The 15,891-nt window shown below is 55.3% G+C and overlaps 1 protein-coding gene across 1 annotated transcript in view; it reads right to left on the bottom strand.

The window, feature by feature from the left end:
• LOC136005927 (hydrocephalus-inducing protein homolog) overlaps positions 1-15,891 on the bottom strand; it is a gene marked incomplete at its 5' end in the record, with an annotated part of 44,733 nt that overhangs the window by 3,800 nt on the left and 25,042 nt on the right. Inside the window, 14 exons of the mRNA XM_065663818.1 lie at positions 57-206; positions 602-793; positions 881-1,008; positions 1,857-1,993; positions 2,882-3,015; positions 3,742-3,872; positions 4,332-4,509; positions 5,277-5,414; positions 6,281-6,490; positions 7,199-7,238; positions 10,018-10,331; positions 11,065-11,208; positions 12,876-13,019; positions 15,120-15,360. Coding sequence (XP_065519890.1) covers positions 57-206; positions 602-793; positions 881-1,008; positions 1,857-1,993; positions 2,882-3,015; positions 3,742-3,872; positions 4,332-4,509; positions 5,277-5,414; positions 6,281-6,490; positions 7,199-7,238; positions 10,018-10,331; positions 11,065-11,208; positions 12,876-13,019; positions 15,120-15,360 — 2,281 coding nt within the window. The remainder of the gene's footprint in view (positions 1-56; positions 207-601; positions 794-880; positions 1,009-1,856; positions 1,994-2,881; positions 3,016-3,741; positions 3,873-4,331; positions 4,510-5,276; positions 5,415-6,280; positions 6,491-7,198; positions 7,239-10,017; positions 10,332-11,064; positions 11,209-12,875; positions 13,020-15,119; positions 15,361-15,891) is intronic.

The raw sequence follows: 15,891 nt of genomic DNA, 5'->3' as shown, positions 1-15,891 counted from the left end.
TCCCCTTACCACACTGCTTTGACAGTCCTCCTGGGGGTGACACCCACCAAACTCACCTCTTCCGTGGGTGAAAAACGGACTTGGACATGGCACTGCTGTCCTGGAGCGAGGGTTCCAGCTGAGGGCAGCACCTCAAAGCCACAGGGCGCGGGCCTCATCTCCTCCCGCAGCTTGTCACGCTCGCTCGCTGGCAGATGTTTGTCCACCTGCGCACAGAAACCAGTCGCGTGAGGTCTCCTTGGTCTGCGAGGACAGACCCTCGGTTCCTGCAGTGCTCCGAGATGCTGGCACGGTGCAGGGAGCACCTTCATCCCACCTAGACGTGGCCACCCCTGCCTAGAACTGGAGGGCAAACATGTTGGCAGGGCAGGCAGATGGGGAGGCAGTGTCCTCGGAGGGGGAGGAATGGGTGAAGATGGCAGAGAAGTGAAGCGTCAGCTAGTGAGCAGGCCCAGGTGAACCAGCCTTGCTCTGTACCCTCAAAAGCTTCCTCAAGCGAGCTGCAGCCCAAGTGCTCAGGCAGCCAGAGGGGCGGGAAAGCCAAGAGAGGCAAAGAAAACCCAACCGAGAAGTTGTGTGTTACACGTTGTCTGTGCTTTACCTCCTTAACAGCCTCATTCATGCTCATGGACCATTTACAGGGGACCTGGGACGTGTTGTGGAGCTGGATGGTTTCTTCCTGCCACTGCCCACACTGGACAGAGGAGAACTCCAGCCTGTCCCTCGAGAGGCAGAGGGACGGCTCAGCCACAATGGCACGCAGACGGACCTGGAACGTGGGGCCTCCTCTGACCTAGAGAAGGACAGAGCATCCAGTTGAGAGCCCGGCTGACACTCGCTGCTGTGCCCAACCTGCTGCCTGCCCCACAAGCTGGCCTACCTTGATGGGCAGGAGCACATCCACCTTTCCCAGGGGCACGTTGGCACTTTGTGGGTCGAAGCACACTTCAAATGTCTTGGTCTCACAGCAGGGCAGGCGCTTCACAAGGTCCAGGCACACGCTGAAGCCTGAACACAGGAAAATCAAGCAGCTGAGATACACAAGCAACAGGAAATGGCTCAGAAGCACGGCAAGGCCACAGGGGTGTCCTGGCTGGCAGCTCTGTGAAAGACCCCTTTCCATCTCCAGAGAAGCTGCTCTGCTCCCCTTGTCACTGCCCAAAGCAAAAGGATTTTCACAGCCAGAATCCAGGGGTTGCAGGGTAAAAACGAACCACATTGGTTGAGGAGCTCCAGCAATTCCTTCAGCAGGCATCTCAGGGAAGGACGCATACACCTCTCCAAAGGACAATTTCCAACTAAGATACCAAATGCTGTGGTGTTCCCTGGACAGCGGCTTAGAAGAGACGCCTGGCCACCCCTCACAGACAGCAGTCCCCGTGTGACGGAGCTGCAGCCTTACCCCAAGGCCTCTTTGCGAAGCCTGTTTCGATACGGCACAGGATCCCACAGGCCGTTCAATAAGGCTGAGCAGAAGTGCTCTGGCACTAGGAACTCTAAACAAAGCACTTCCGAACCACAGAGGGTCCATCTGGCTGCAACATAAACCCTCAGAGTGCACAAAGAAACTCCGATGGTGCTCACGGGAGCCAAGAGCAGTAGATGCTGAGAGGCGATCACGCTGATCAGCCCATCTGGCCCCTGCAATGACTTTTTAGGGCAGCCACAGGCAGACCAGGTCTCTGGGCACTGCTCGACAGAATTCAGGCTCTTGAACAGGGCACCGGCCAGAGGGGTACTAAGGAGGAAAAAGCTGCCCAAGGAAGTACTCAAATCTCCCCATGCCCAATGGCTCCAGCTGATGTGGCAGAGACAGCCCCTTCAAGCCCCCGTGAAGCCTCTTTACCACTGGTTACCTGTGTTATACAGGACATATCCATCGGCCTTGAAAGATGCAGGGAAGTGCCCGGTGTTGGTGAGCTTCACCATGTGTGTGTGGATGTCACCGGGAACGACATAGCCAAGGTCCAGGACGTATTCGGGCAGCTCAGCTCTGAAAGGAGGAGGATGGACACTCTGTAAAGCCCAGCATGGCGTGGGGTGGAGAAGCAAATGGAGTGGATAATTCTGTATCCACTGCTGTGAAAACTCAAGCCAAGCCCAGGAAACCCAAGGCCTGACCTGAGCACCCAGTAATAAGACTTGGCTAAGTCATGGGGAGTGCAGGGCCTAGGATTTATCAGCCACCAACGGGATCTTCGAGTCAGTTTAAAGCGGGTACTGGACACAGTTCCTATGCTGTGAAAAGCCATTGCAGAGAAGTCCACTGCGTCTCCACGGGTCTCAATGAAACTGCTAAGCTGGTGTCCGGCCCAAGCCTGAAACTGCTTCAGGACCTTCTCACAGGATTTCCTTGCAGAGGATACCTCCACTGCTCTGCAGCCAGATCTGTCCCCAAAGCAGCGCTTGAGAGTATCGCGTGCAGTAACCAACACTACAAGATTGCTGTGAAGGTCTTTTTGCAGGCAATCCCACTTGGAAAAGCACATAAGGGATCTGGACCATTCCCTGCTCTTCCTGCTTAGTGGGGTCTGCTTCTCGGCACAAAGACACCGGCTTGGAGATGCCCCTTTCACAGCTGGTCAGCAGGGGTGGTGCCTGTGCTGTCTGCAAGGGCTTGCTGGTCTGCACCCCCTCAGCTCTGAGAACAGAACCCAGCAACTGTGGGGAGTGGAGCACCTCCAGAGCTCAGGGTAGCACTGTGCAAGTGAGGACACCGAGCTGCCCACAGGGAGCACGGCGTAGCTCTCAGCATCAGGCCCTTTCTGAAGTCTTCAGCTATTCCCAACTCTGAGACACAAGGAGCTCTCAGGGGCAGGGCTGCACTGCTGGCTGTTACCCTCGCGGCCCCTGGAGACAGGCTACAGGAGTCCCTACTAACTTGAGAAGCCTCCGATGTACACGCTGGTGAAAGGCAGTGTCCTCCGGGGGACGGGAGGCGAGAGCTTTCTGCTGCTCCAGGGCATGTTCCTCAATCAGCATCTCCTCCATCTGCATCTGCAGCTGAGCATCCCACTGAGGAAAGGAAAGACAGGGGCTGGTTAGCCAAGGTCCTTCCCAAGGCACAAGCTTGTCTTGGGTGGAGGATCCCACCCTGCTCTTGTTGAGAGGGGCGACGGAGTCAGTCTGTCTCACTGATCGGTGTCTGTGACACTTCCTGCTCTCTCAGGCAGGATCATATCCCCACAGAAATGAACTCCAGTGTCTCTGCCTGCCCAGTTATCAAAGCTGATCTGGACAGACACACAAACAAGCCAGAAACCTTCCAAAGCTCCAAGTATGTCCCTGCCTCCAGTGAGTGCCAAAGCAGCCTGGACAAAAGCTCTCCTGGAAAGGGAACCATGAGAGAGCTGGAGCCTCCTGGAGATACAGAACACAGCACAGCCTCAGGCTGCATTCAGGCTGCTGCTTTACGCTCTGTAAACCTGGCAGGGCTTGGCCGGTGAGCAACAAACCCCCCAGCACCGCCCTGTGTGTCCTTCAGAGCACCAGAAACCCAACTGCCCGAGCACAGCTTTCAGCATCTCCCTGGGGTAGTCAGGAGCTGGCGCATCGCCACGAGGGACAACTCCCAGAGGTGGGCAGCCCAAGGGGCACGCTGAGCTGACACACTCCGTGGCCAGGGGTGTGCAGGGAGGTGCCCAGTGCCGGCAGGGCCCTGGGCAGCTGCCGTGGGGCGCAGGGGCTCCAGTGTCTCGCAGGAGGGTGGCACGTGCGGGACAGGGCAGCAGCTCTACTCACCACGGTGCCCGAGTCGTCCACGCGGGGCTCGGCTGCCACAGCCTCCCCCAGAGCAATGGCCTCTTCTCTCTGGCTGCCTTTGTCCAGCTTTTCTTTGGCCTTTAGGAGGATCTTCTCATATTTGGCGTTGCCTGAAAGCACAGGACACCACCCATAGCAGTGGGGCAGCACAAATCCCACGGAAGACGGGAAGCCCCATTCCCCCGACACCCAGACACAAACTGCTCCAGCAATGTAGGGAAAGGAGATCCTGCTGCTTCTCACCCCCACCCGTCTTTCTCGCCACACAGGAGCATCTCAGCCCCACAGCGTGATGCAAACCCAACCCCTGTCAAAATCCCTGCCAGCCTCTATTACAGCTTTCCCAAGCTTTTCTGCCCAGCCATCATCTTCCCAGACCTCTTGGCAAGCTGTGCACGATGGTTCCTGCGGCAAAGCCCACATGGGCTCGTCTGCCAGAGGCTAAAGAAGCAACCAGAGGGCTGACCTTGTCTGACAGCCCTGAAACCTCCAGGCCTGCTGGAGGTGCCTGTGAGCTGCCCTGTGGGCATATGGCATGGGGGAAAGCCGAGCAGACAGGCAGTGCTCACCTTTGATGTTCCTGGGCAGGTCCAAGTGGATCCTGGGAAAGGTCCCCTCTCCTTTCAGGGAGATTTTTTCTGGCTCCAGGTGACCCAGTTGGATCTGGAAAGCCCTGCAGAAGACTCCAGGCACTCCTGGCAGGTAATACACTTTCAGCACTTGCTGCTTGCCAGGTTCAACGTAACCCTGCAGGGCACACAAGAGGGAGGGACGCAGTGTACCAAAGAGGATTCACTGGAGGGATGGCTCACATGACAGACGCGCTGAGAACACAAGACAGGTTCTCATACATAAGGAAACATCAGACATCACCACCTCCAGCTTTCCTGTATCCAATCGCCTGAGTCTCACTGCTCTTCTGCTCACAGGGTTTACCCTCTGCTAGCCAGAGCCAGGCACAACAAACCAAAGCTCTTTCACCAGCTGCTCTGGAAGAACGGAGAAGGGCCTCTGCTTCCAGCAGGGCCAGCAGCTCCTGGCAGCAGCTTGCAGGAGAGGACATCAGCATGTCACCCCTCAGACGGACAGGCACTGAGGAAGGTGGAAGCCACTTGGCCCTTTGGCTTCCTCTTCCCATCGCAAAAGGGCACCAAGACAGGAACACTGCTCCAGCTCTAAGACACCCAGGCAGGATGACAAGCTGCGATGGAGTGATGCTCCAGTGATGGCACAACCAGAGAGCTCATCACTCAGCTCCAAAGAGCTCCCGGAGCACTCGTGCCTCCCACTGGTGCTTGCTGTAGGACAGCAGAGCCAGTGGCGCCCAAGGACAATCAGGGGCTCCGTTAGGATTCTGCTCGATGGACCTCCTCTGCCCCTGCAACAGTCGCTCACAGCCCTGTCTCTCCTGGCTGGTTTTGGACAGGGCTTGTGTGTTCATTCCCCCTGTTTTCCCCCAAAGCGCTCTCCTGGGCAGCCTGACACAGGCCGGGTGAAGCCCTTGTGCTACTCACCCTGCTGGGCACGACCAGGGGCACGCCAGGCAGAGGGCTGGCTGCAGTGCCTGTGCCGGGGCTCAGCACCGCAAAGGCAAATCCCAGCTTCCCGCTGTTTTGCAGGGTCAGCGCTGCTTCCGTGACTTTGTTAAACACCTGAGCAGAGGACAGAAGAGCAGGAAGTTACAGGCACATGTCTGCTGCCAAGAATTTCATTCCTCTTCCATTGGGTTGAAAGCAAAGGAACACAGCCCAGAAGCAGGGAGCGCACAGGAGAGATGGGCACTGGGCTCTCTGGGTTAGCCTGGGTAGCCCGCGGCCACAGGGTACTCCTGGGCCCTACACAGGAACAGCTATTTGTGGCAGAGGTGCAATAGCAACCATGGAAAGATCAGTAATAAAGCAAGTAGGGGACACAAGCTCTCTGCACTTGAAGGTGTCACCCAACTGCAAGCTGAAACACAGGAGGAGGCATTGGGGCATTTCAGGAGAAAAGGCACCTGCACACAAGTATTTGTGGGCACAACACAAGCCAAAACGGAGGGAGAGAGGGCAACGCACACAGGGCCAACAGCTGGAAACAGCTGTGGGGGTTGTAACCGGAAAGAAGTACAGTGAGGGTTATATGGGGACATTCTATCCGGCTACGGTGACTGGAAGCCCAGGTCAGCTGCCTCCTTGGTTGATGAATCAGGAGCATGAAAAGAGAGCACCTCATTTGGGCTTTAGGAGCAGATCAGCGGATGGATGTCTCAGGGACACATCCCTCTGCAGATCACCACTGGGATCCTGCCTGCCCCAGGAGGCAGCGTTAGTTAGAGGAGGGATTCCCAGCTTTGGGCTGGGCTGGGGTGGAGATGGCCATTAAACGCCAGCTTGGAGGTATCCCCCAAACGTTGGACTTCCAAGCCACAGAGCCAGCGAAGCAGCTGGGAAGGGGGGAGAGCCCTGGACCCGGGTGGGCAGCAGCCCACCAGTCATGCTTGGAGGCAAGGAGCACTGACAAGAGCAGTGTGCGGTACCTGCAGCCCGCAGTCGATCTCGGTGGTGTCCAGGAGGTAGCTGATGCGCGAGGCCTCCCCACGCAGAGCCACCTCGTAGCTCGGGCCTCCCTCCACCCTGCACAGCGCCGTGACCTGGCTGACGGTGTTGGCGTGGCCGAAGAAGGAGAAGGAGACGCGCTGGCTCTGGCCCGGCTGCAGCTCACCGTGCAGCGGCAGGATATCGAAAACCTGCAGGCAGGGAGGAGAGATCCACACGTGGAGCACGGGATTGATGCAGGAGAGCAGCCTCAGCTTCGGCCAAAGGACAGACGTGGCTGCAGGGGCCTCTTCCTCAAACACAGGCAACATCATCCTCATCTCACACTGCAGCCGTTCCACTCACCAACGGAGAGACCATGGGGAAAACCTTCTCCCACAGTCCCAATTAATGCAGTAGCTAATACTCTACATTCATTTGTGGTGTCTCCTGGCAGCAAGAAATTCTCTCTGCTGCAGAACTTGCCTTCAAAAACACCTTTTCCTGCCCTCAGAAGAACACGAGACTGGGAGCTGAGAGCCTGTGGAGCCGGGGGCAGGATCCAGCCCAGCTCCTCGCACTCCTCATGCTTTTCCCTGTCTCTGATTCACATCTTGCTCTCTCCAGATGCTGCAGCAACTGCTGCCGCAGCAAATGCTGCCGCAGCAAGTGCTGCTGCAGGAATTTCTTACCCACCACTAGATGAGGACCAAGATGGATAAAGTCCTCCATAACTGCCGCACAAGGAATGTTCTTGACCAGCCCGATAACACCTCCCATGTGGCCTCTCCAATGACCAGTGATGCGCTTGTTATGACATGAGGCCACTCTGGGAGCAGCACCCAGGACACCAGTGGGAGTGGGAGTACGTAACTGCTTGCTACACTGGAAATGTGGAAGTGAGACAGATTCCCACTTACCTCCTCCACACCCAAGGCGAGGGGCTCTGTCTCCATGAACCTGGAAAAAGAACAGACCTTTGCTCAGGGACCTTGCAGTGGGAGGGAGGGAAGTCTGCACAGCAGCTCCTCGGCAGGATGGGGCCCCTGCGGGGGCATCAGTGGTGTGAGCTCAGCAATGAGCTCCAAAACTGGGATGGAGCAGGTCAACGCCTGGCAATGACACTGCTATAGCAGCGCTGCAGGCAGCTGGCAACTGCTTGCCTCCAGATCTGCTATCTCCTGCTGCGTGATTCTGAAGATCCATTCCGTCACTGGAGAAAACACCTTGGTGCAAAGGCTTAGCTCAGCTTTGATCTCTCAGAGGTCCAAGGGCTGAGGCTTAGAGTTAGTCTGTCTCTAACCACGTGGGTCTACAACAAGAGTAACCACGAGAGATTCGTGCCTCAGAAGTCAGAGAAAGGGCACACGTTGGTCTACACTGCCTATGTCCAGCCACACAGCAACAGTTGGATTGTGTTGCTCATATCACAGAATCACAGAATCCCAAGGGTTGGAAGGGACCTAAAAAGATCATCTAGTCCAACCCCCCTGCAAGAGCAGGGTAACCTACAGTACATCACACAGGAACTTGTCCAGGCGGGCCTTGAATATCTCCAGTGTAGGAGACTCCACAACCCCCCTGGGCAACCTGTTCCAGTGCTCTGTCACTCTTACAGTAAAGAAGTTCTTCCTGACGTTAACGTGGAACTTCCTATGTTCCAGTTTACACCCATTGCCCCTTGTCCTATCACTGGATATCACTGAAAAAAGCCTAGCTCCATCATCCTGACACCTACCCTTTACATATTTGTAAACATTGATGAGGTCACCCCTCAGTCTCCTCTTCTCCAAGCTAAAGAGACCCAGCTCCCTCAGCCTCTCCTCATAAGGGAGATGTTCCACTCCCTTAATCATCTTTGTGGCTCTGCGCTGGACTCCTTCAAGCAATTCCCTGTCCTTCTTGAACAGAGGGGCCCAGAACTGGACGCAATATTCCAGATGCGGCCTCACCAAGGCTGAGTAGAGGGGGAGGAGAACCTCTCTTGACCTACTAACCACTCCCTTTCTAATGCACCCTAAGATGCCATTTGCCTTCTTGGCCACAAGAGCACATTGCTGGCTCATGGTCATCCTCCTATCCACCAGGACCCCCAGGTCCCTTTCCCGTTCACTACTTTCCAGCAGGTCAACCCCCAACCTGTACTGGTACATGGGGTTGTTCTTCCCCAGATGCAAGACTCTACACTTGCCCTTGTTAAATTTCATCAAGTTTCTCCCCGCCCAACTCTCCAGCCTGTCCAGGTCTCGCTGAATGGCAGCACATATGATCACTCTGCCCCAGGTAGCAGCAATGACCAAAGAGCAAGGAGGAAAGAACGGGCTGGACAATTAGAAAGAAAAAAATGTAAACACACAAAGTCTTGTTGAGGCAGAGAAACAGCATTTTTCTCTCCTGACCAAAATAAACGTGCGCGACTGATCCTGGGAGTCTCTGATGACCAGCTCCAGCAAGGTCCCAGGTAGGGAAAGTTCCAGTCTTTGATCTCCCCTTCATGAGACCTGATGCTTGATTCCCTCCATGTCAGACTGAGTTAGAGCTGATGATTTAGAATACCAACAGTGCTTAGTGTGGACCAGAAATAACATCTGACACGCTGCCCTTCTGCAGGCTCCTAATGAACACTTTGAGTGTTTGGTGGTAACACCTTGGAGACCATCTTCATTTCCAGCTCTGGCACACAGCATCCCATGGTGTCTGCTGAGCGCCCCGGAGTGCCCCAGTGCCCTGGTCGTCTCCCCCAAGCCCTCCTAATAGCCACAGCTCATCTCCAGTTCCCAAGAGGTCACCTCCTCCGAGTCAGATCCCAATTCCCTTCACACAGCTGCTTCTTGATCGTTTCCCTTGTTTGTAATAACAGCGCTTCAGTGCCACGTGGTGAACTTTGCTGCGTTTCCTAGGGCATTACGGAAAACCATTTGCTACCGTCCTTCAAACTGCCCAGAGCAGACTTTTGTGCTATGCAGAGAAGCCGCAGCAGAAGGAACACTAGGAATGTGCTTCTAGATGTGCTTCAGCACCACTACAAGTTTGCTCTTGGCCTTGGAAACCATAGACCACCACTGCATGGTCCTCCTTCCCAGGGATGTCCATACAAGGGCTCCCTCCAGCATCTACAGCTGGACCTAAAGTCACAGCAGAACCTGCCATTCCTCACTAAAACTCTACATAGCTCTTCTGTGAATGTGACGTGCAGTTCAAGAGATGAACACGCACTTCAAGGGGCTGTTTGCCTCAGGCCACGAAGATCTGAGAAAGCAGCTTTCTACATCAGCCCTCCTGCCCCCAGGAACCCATACAGGCCTACAGCAAAGCAGAGCAAGGGACTGCGACAGCAGTGTGTCACTCTGATGGCAGTGCCTGGGTAGGATCTTAGTACAAAATGACAACAGATGGGCTTAGCAGGGAAGGACACCTTCTACATCCGCTTCTCCAAGTGCCGAAGCATGGCTTTGCAGCTGCAGAGATAAAGCAGGACTCCAGCTTATGGCTATGTGAAAAGGGTCAGTAGTGTCCTACAGTCCCAGCCTGGCTGGAGAATGCTGTCTCCTTCCCAGCATCAAACCGGCGGAGATCACCTGTTCCCTGAGCACCTTGGCTGAGCACAACTCAGAGGTGTGATTTCCTCAAGGGAAGGTTGAAAACAATTTGGCAGATCAGGCAAATGGCCTCGGGCTTTGCAAACCACAAACAGGACATCAGGAAGAAGAGCTTCCAGGAGAGGGAGAGGTGCGCATACCTCACTGGGTTCACCTGGCTGTCCTTCAGGAATGCCCAGTGGTACTGGACAACCAGTGGGCTGCAGTTGGTCATCTCCATGTAACACACATCCTTGCTGTCATTCAAGATGCAGCCAAAGTCCACGGCCGTGCTCTGGATCTGGAGATTCGGGAAGCAGACTTCTCCCCGGACGGTGACCTGCTCTTCGTGAGGATGCTCCAGGAACTTGATCTTCAGAGCCTTCTCCGCTGCCCGGATAAGCAAATCCTCCTCATAAGCAGGGTTAAATCCGATGCAGAGTTGAAGTTCCTCCCCTGTCCTCAGCTTCATGGGCTGCAAGGAGATGAAGAGAAAATGTTCAACGTGTGACCCCAACACGGGCTTCTGGCTTCATCCTTCATTTTCTTCACGCTGTCTGACCAAGCACCGCACTTTTTTCTGAAGCTGCCTGAGGCTCACGGTTCTGTGCTCTGCACCAATACAAGAGGAAATCCACGTTGGTCTCCTGAATTCTGGAGCCGCAGAAGCCACCTGCTAAACACAACCAAAGCAGCACTCTGGCACCCAGGCCTTCGCCCTCACTCTGGAGGAACTCCTTTAGCCTGCAGCACAGCGGTGGCTGCACCTCTGACAACACGTGCACTGCAGAGCCCATGCCCAACACCTTCCGCACACACCAGGGCAGGAGCCAGACAGCAGCTGGAGAAGCCTACCTCAGCCTTCCCAAAGGCAGGGCTGCCCTCAAAGACAGCAAGCTGTTCCCCAGCTTATCTGAGGATGGCTGCTGGAGAGCTGGCATGCCTTCCAGCAGACACCTTTCCTACAGCTTGCCCACAGCTGGGTGCCTGCTCCCTCCTCCCCCTGTCTTCAAGCCAGGAGGTCTCTTCCCCATTCAGATGGCATTCTGTTTCCTTCAGCAGCTCGTTTCACATCTGATTTAGCTTGGGCCACTTTACTGCAGACTCTACAGAACACACTTCCATCGTGGAGGACCTCCCAACAGAGACACACCACCACGTTCATCCCTCTTCAAAGCCCAGCAGCAAGAAAGTCCGGGGCTGCTCACCTGAGCATCTGCAGGGAGAGGCTGCTGGTCCGCAGTGCAGATGGAGAAGGGCTGCTCTAAGGCAAGGACCACGCTGAGGGGCAGCGAGCACATGTTCTTTACAGAGAGAGGCTTGTACATCACAGCCAGGACATCACCGGGGTGCTACAGAAACAGGAGACAAGAAAAAATGACCTTGAAGTGGCCATGGACCTCCTCCCCTTCAGACGCATTTCAAATTTTCCAACCCCAAAAGTGCATCCATCTCTATTTACTCTTTTGATTGGTTTCTACCCCTCTGCAAAGGTTGTCCTCCAACTCTAGCAGACGCTTTCCCCCACAGCCTTCCCCAGGGGACAGGGAAACAGTCTCGCGTACAGACGAGGGAGCAGCCCCCCAGAGGAGGCAGCTGCTTCAGCAAGATCCAAAACAGAAAGTGAACCCACTCTGGCTCCAGTTGTGTGTCCTCTCCTGCCCAGAGAGCACACACAGGCACAAGGCACAAGGCCATTTCCACTCCCATACAGTAGTTTCTTACCACCCTATCAGCTCTGCCAGGCCCGCAAGGCAGTGATGCTGCTCAGAGGAGGCAAGCAAGCAGGATATGGCCTGCAGCGGACAGCCTGCAGCAGCCCGAGGTCAGCTTTGAACATTCACGGGCACATGCAGACAGCTCCAAACCTCAACAGTCTGGCCGCAACCTGCTGCCCCTGCTCCACTGACAAGATGTTGCAGCCTCAAAGCTAAGCTCAGCCTAAGCCTTTTCCTCCTGTCCATGCATTGCTCCGCGCTTCCTGCATGGTTTATCTAAACTAGACAGTCTTTGGGAAACTAATTGTGGATGCATTGGCATCCAACTCCTGCAGTGTCGCAGCACGCAACACATGGGAGCATGTGGCATCAAGCAGACCACAGGCAGACATCAGGGGGAGCTGAAAAGCTTCTGATTAGATGTGAACCGCCTGCTCACAGGATTTGTGCTTCTCTGGAAGCCTGGGAAGTGGAGGAGAGACCTGAAACCGCAGAAACTAAATCATGAGCTATCTGCTCTTTTTCAGACACCTCACGCGACGGGGAAAGGTGATGCAGGAGTCGGGATCCAGACACTAAAGGGCACACACGTTGCACTGGTGCTCTCATCGCTGCAGCTGAAGGGCACTCGTGGGTCCTTTGAAGAAGGTGAGGCTTGGGAAAGGCAAAGAGGCAGCACCCATACCGACGGCAGGGAAGGCAAAGAGGCGCAAGAGATGCCAGTTTTTCCTCATCAGCTTGAGGAGTTGACAGGAATCTCAGCTTTTCTCAGCTTCCCTACACGATCGCTGCTCGGACATCACCACACCTTGGAAGATCCTCAAAACCCTGACTACAGACACTGGCGTCTCTCTAGAGGGGGGCATGCTCCCCCTCGCCAGAGCAGCTGTAATCTCAGTTCTACCTGGCTCAACTTAGAGAACAGCCTCATCTCTAGCAGCATCCTCACTCCTCTCACCACCACCTCAGGGAGGGTGAGGAGGGATCTGCTCTCCACCTGCAGCCCCAGCACAGCAAGTGGCTCTTCCAAAGCCCACGCTGCTCTCACGGGTCCCACACCTCAGCCCGTGCCCTTGGCTCAGCAGCTCAATTCTGTCTGCACCTCGAGAAGGGCAGAATAGAGCTGCGGAGACTGTCCCCAGCCCCACAGGGGTGAAATAATGATCTCGGCATTCATGACAAAAGCTGGGCCTGGCTCAAGTCAACAGCCAAAGCTCTGTGGACTTGGAGAACTTCCTCCTTAGGACACAGGCACACCCCAGCCACACCAGTCAGTGCCAGGATGCAATGCAGAGACTCACCTTCTCCACCCGGAAAGTGATTTCTCTGCTGGATATTTGCAGAGCAGGAGCAATGAACTCGCACGTGACGTCCACCTGCACGATCAGATTCTTCACTCCCTCCTTGCCCACGATGGCGTGACACAGCAGCTTCTCCTTCACCACCTGCATGCGAGCCACACGGCCCCCAGCGGGTGTTATCAGGGTGTCCACAAAACACACTGCATCTTTGAGCCGCCCACCCACACGCCCCATTACTGCATGAAGTTACAGCCATTGGTCTCCTCAGGAGCCCTCTCTTCTTTATAAGCTGCATCCTCTTTGTTCTGCACTCACGCGTCCCTCGTGTTACAACCCAACCACCACAAAAGGCCCTCAGGAGTCTTGTGCTGCCTACAGCTCTCAGAACAATCCCTGCCCAAACGGTTATTGCTTTGCTTTGTCCCACTGCCAAACAAAATGCTTACCGAAAACTGTAGGAACTCATGAAAAAAAAACAAACCAGACTGTATGAAGGGAAACAGGGGATAGAAGGATCAATGCCAGCAAATCCTCCCTTGCAAGTTTAGTGGAAAGGATCCCTGGGAAAACCCCAAACAGACAGCCTGCCTTCCTAGGATGTACTGTGTCCCCCTAGACCTGCCTGTCAAACAAACCTCCCCAGGAAAGAGATGTCTTCAACCTGGCATGAAAACCCTCTACTTAAGCTGGATGCTCTTACATCCAAGACTTTTCCTGATTCCTCCTCATGGTTTCACTTCCCCACATTCCTCCCTTTTTTCCTCTCTCTTCCCTCTGATAGACCACCACAACCCAACTCCTCCTCAGAGCCTAGAGACGTCAGAATCACCTGTGCTGCACGTGCACCACAGGGTCTTGGGCTTCTAACCAGCCTCAAGAGTATGAAGTTCTCGAGACCTAGGGAAGGTGGAAGACCCAATCCCAGGCTCTTGGCTTGGACTGCACGAGCCAGGTAGCCACAGCTGAGCTCACAGATGCCCATTTGGCTTTCCAGGAAGGCACCCTCACCAGTGGCCTGACCATTTCCCTTCTGGTTCCTTCTTCCCTCTTCAGCAAAGCCTCATGGGCTCAGGACTGCACACGGACAGTCCCATCGGAGTCAACCAGCTGAGGGATCAAGTCTTCCTCAAGCTACCACTCAGGCAATCCTTTAAAACACCTCTCAAACTCTAGCAGCAGCAGGAGCTTAATGCACATTTATTCCCCATTCACTTAAACACTTGTGCCCAGTGCTCCTGGAGCCAGGGAAGGCACACCGGGGTCAGACGGCAGCTCCTCTGCAGAGCTGGATTTCCCCCGGAGAGAAGGGTCCAGGGAGGAGAACACTCAGTGACCCTGCTGAAATCTGCCCCTCTGAGCTGCAACCCAAGGGTGCTGCAAGACCTGCCTGCCCTCGGCACACGGGGGCTGGCTGAGGGAGCGGGGCGAGCGCTGATGGGAATACTGACACAAGTCAAGCTCTCAGTTCTAATGATCCCTGGAACACTTTCCCATGTGGACGGACATCATTCGGATCATTAGAGCTGGCACACTGGGTTCATTTCTCTCGTCCCGGTCTCCGGGCCGGACAAGCTCCCGGCCCGTGTCTGTCTACAGAGGAAAATCAATGCTGCTCCCAGACACTCCCTACCTTCCTGGGTGTTTTGTTTCACTCGCTGCTTCCCCACACAGACAACTGGCCATTTCTTTAGTTACTTTCTGCCTGGGCTCCCAGTCTACCTCTAACTTTAAGGCCAGCTGAGAAAACTGGGGCTGCTCAGCCTGGAGAAGAGAAACCGCGGGGAGACCTCAGAGCAGCCTTCCACTAGCTGAACGGGGCCTACAAGGATGCCGGACACGGACTCTTCTCAGGGACTGCAGCAACAGGACAAGGGGTAATGGACTTAAACTCAAACAGGGCGAGTTCAGGTTAGATACAAGGAAGAGGTTCTTCACTGTGAGGATGGTGAGGCACTGGCACAGGTTGCCAAAGCAGTGGTGAATGCTCCATCCCTGGCAGGGTACAAGGCCATACTGGACAGAGCCTGGGGCGACAGTGCCTTCAGGCCATGTTTTGCTACCACCAAGTTGGCTTTATGGTAGCCATGGAACTCAAAAAGCCTCAGCAACTGATGGTGGCGAGCATGGAAAGCAACTGGTGCTGCCACAGTAACTTATGGCAGGAAACCAGGTTCTCAGAAGCACTTGCCCATTTGCTCAGGCAAATGTCAAGGGGCTGCACAAATGCCCTGATGCAGAACTCACCTGGGGGGTGCTGCAGGAGCCTTTCAGCACCACCTCCGCTGTCTGGCCGGGCATCAGCTCCGTCCTCAGCGGCTGAAGCTTCAGCACGGGGCCACAGGAGGAAACCTTGCCCTTGCTCTTACTGATGCGAGGGAGACGCTTGCGCTGCTTAAGTGTGGTGCCACCTTCTGTGGTCCAATAGAGCAGATGGGTGCGTCGTCCTTTGTTTGTCATCTTGAAGCGGTAACAGCAGGGATCCAGGCTAGAGGAGAAGCAGAGACACAAAATGGCAGGGGAGCTGCTATTTGCCACTGGTCACCCAGCTTCAGCACCCTGAGGGCACGACCTGACTGCACACTCGGCTTCACCAAAAGCCAGACCTTGGCTGCCCCTAGGTTTGTCACCATCCAGCAGCTGCTCTGCTGGCACCCTTCCAGCAAGGAAGAGCTTCGTAAAGAGCCGGCCCCACATGCAAGTAGCTGGAGGAACAGCCTCGCTGCCACTCCACCTTCCCCTTGGGAGCTGTTGTTCATGCCTCTGAGGCGTCTCGTAGGGAGCATCCAACCCTCATTGCCCCCAACGTACCACCCTCTGGTGGCGGCTCTGCAGCCGACAGCAATGGCAACAGCTCCAAACTGAGCCCGCGGGCAAAGACATAAAGGGGGGCAGAAGACAACTACATGAATCACACGGACACTGTCCCCTCCATTGTGCAGCCAGCTTGTGGCTGCACTGAGCACAGGAAACTCTGGACAAGCACCAGCCTCCCTGCGATGTCCCTGCGTACGTGGAG

The sequence above is a fragment of the Lathamus discolor genome, chromosome Z, assembly GCF_037157495.1.
Source record: "Lathamus discolor isolate bLatDis1 chromosome Z, bLatDis1.hap1, whole genome shotgun sequence".
Taxonomy (NCBI): Eukaryota; Metazoa; Chordata; class Aves; order Psittaciformes; family Psittacidae; genus Lathamus; species Lathamus discolor.
Note: the sequence above shows the minus strand (reverse complement) of the source record. Positions and strands in the feature narration are given on the sequence as shown.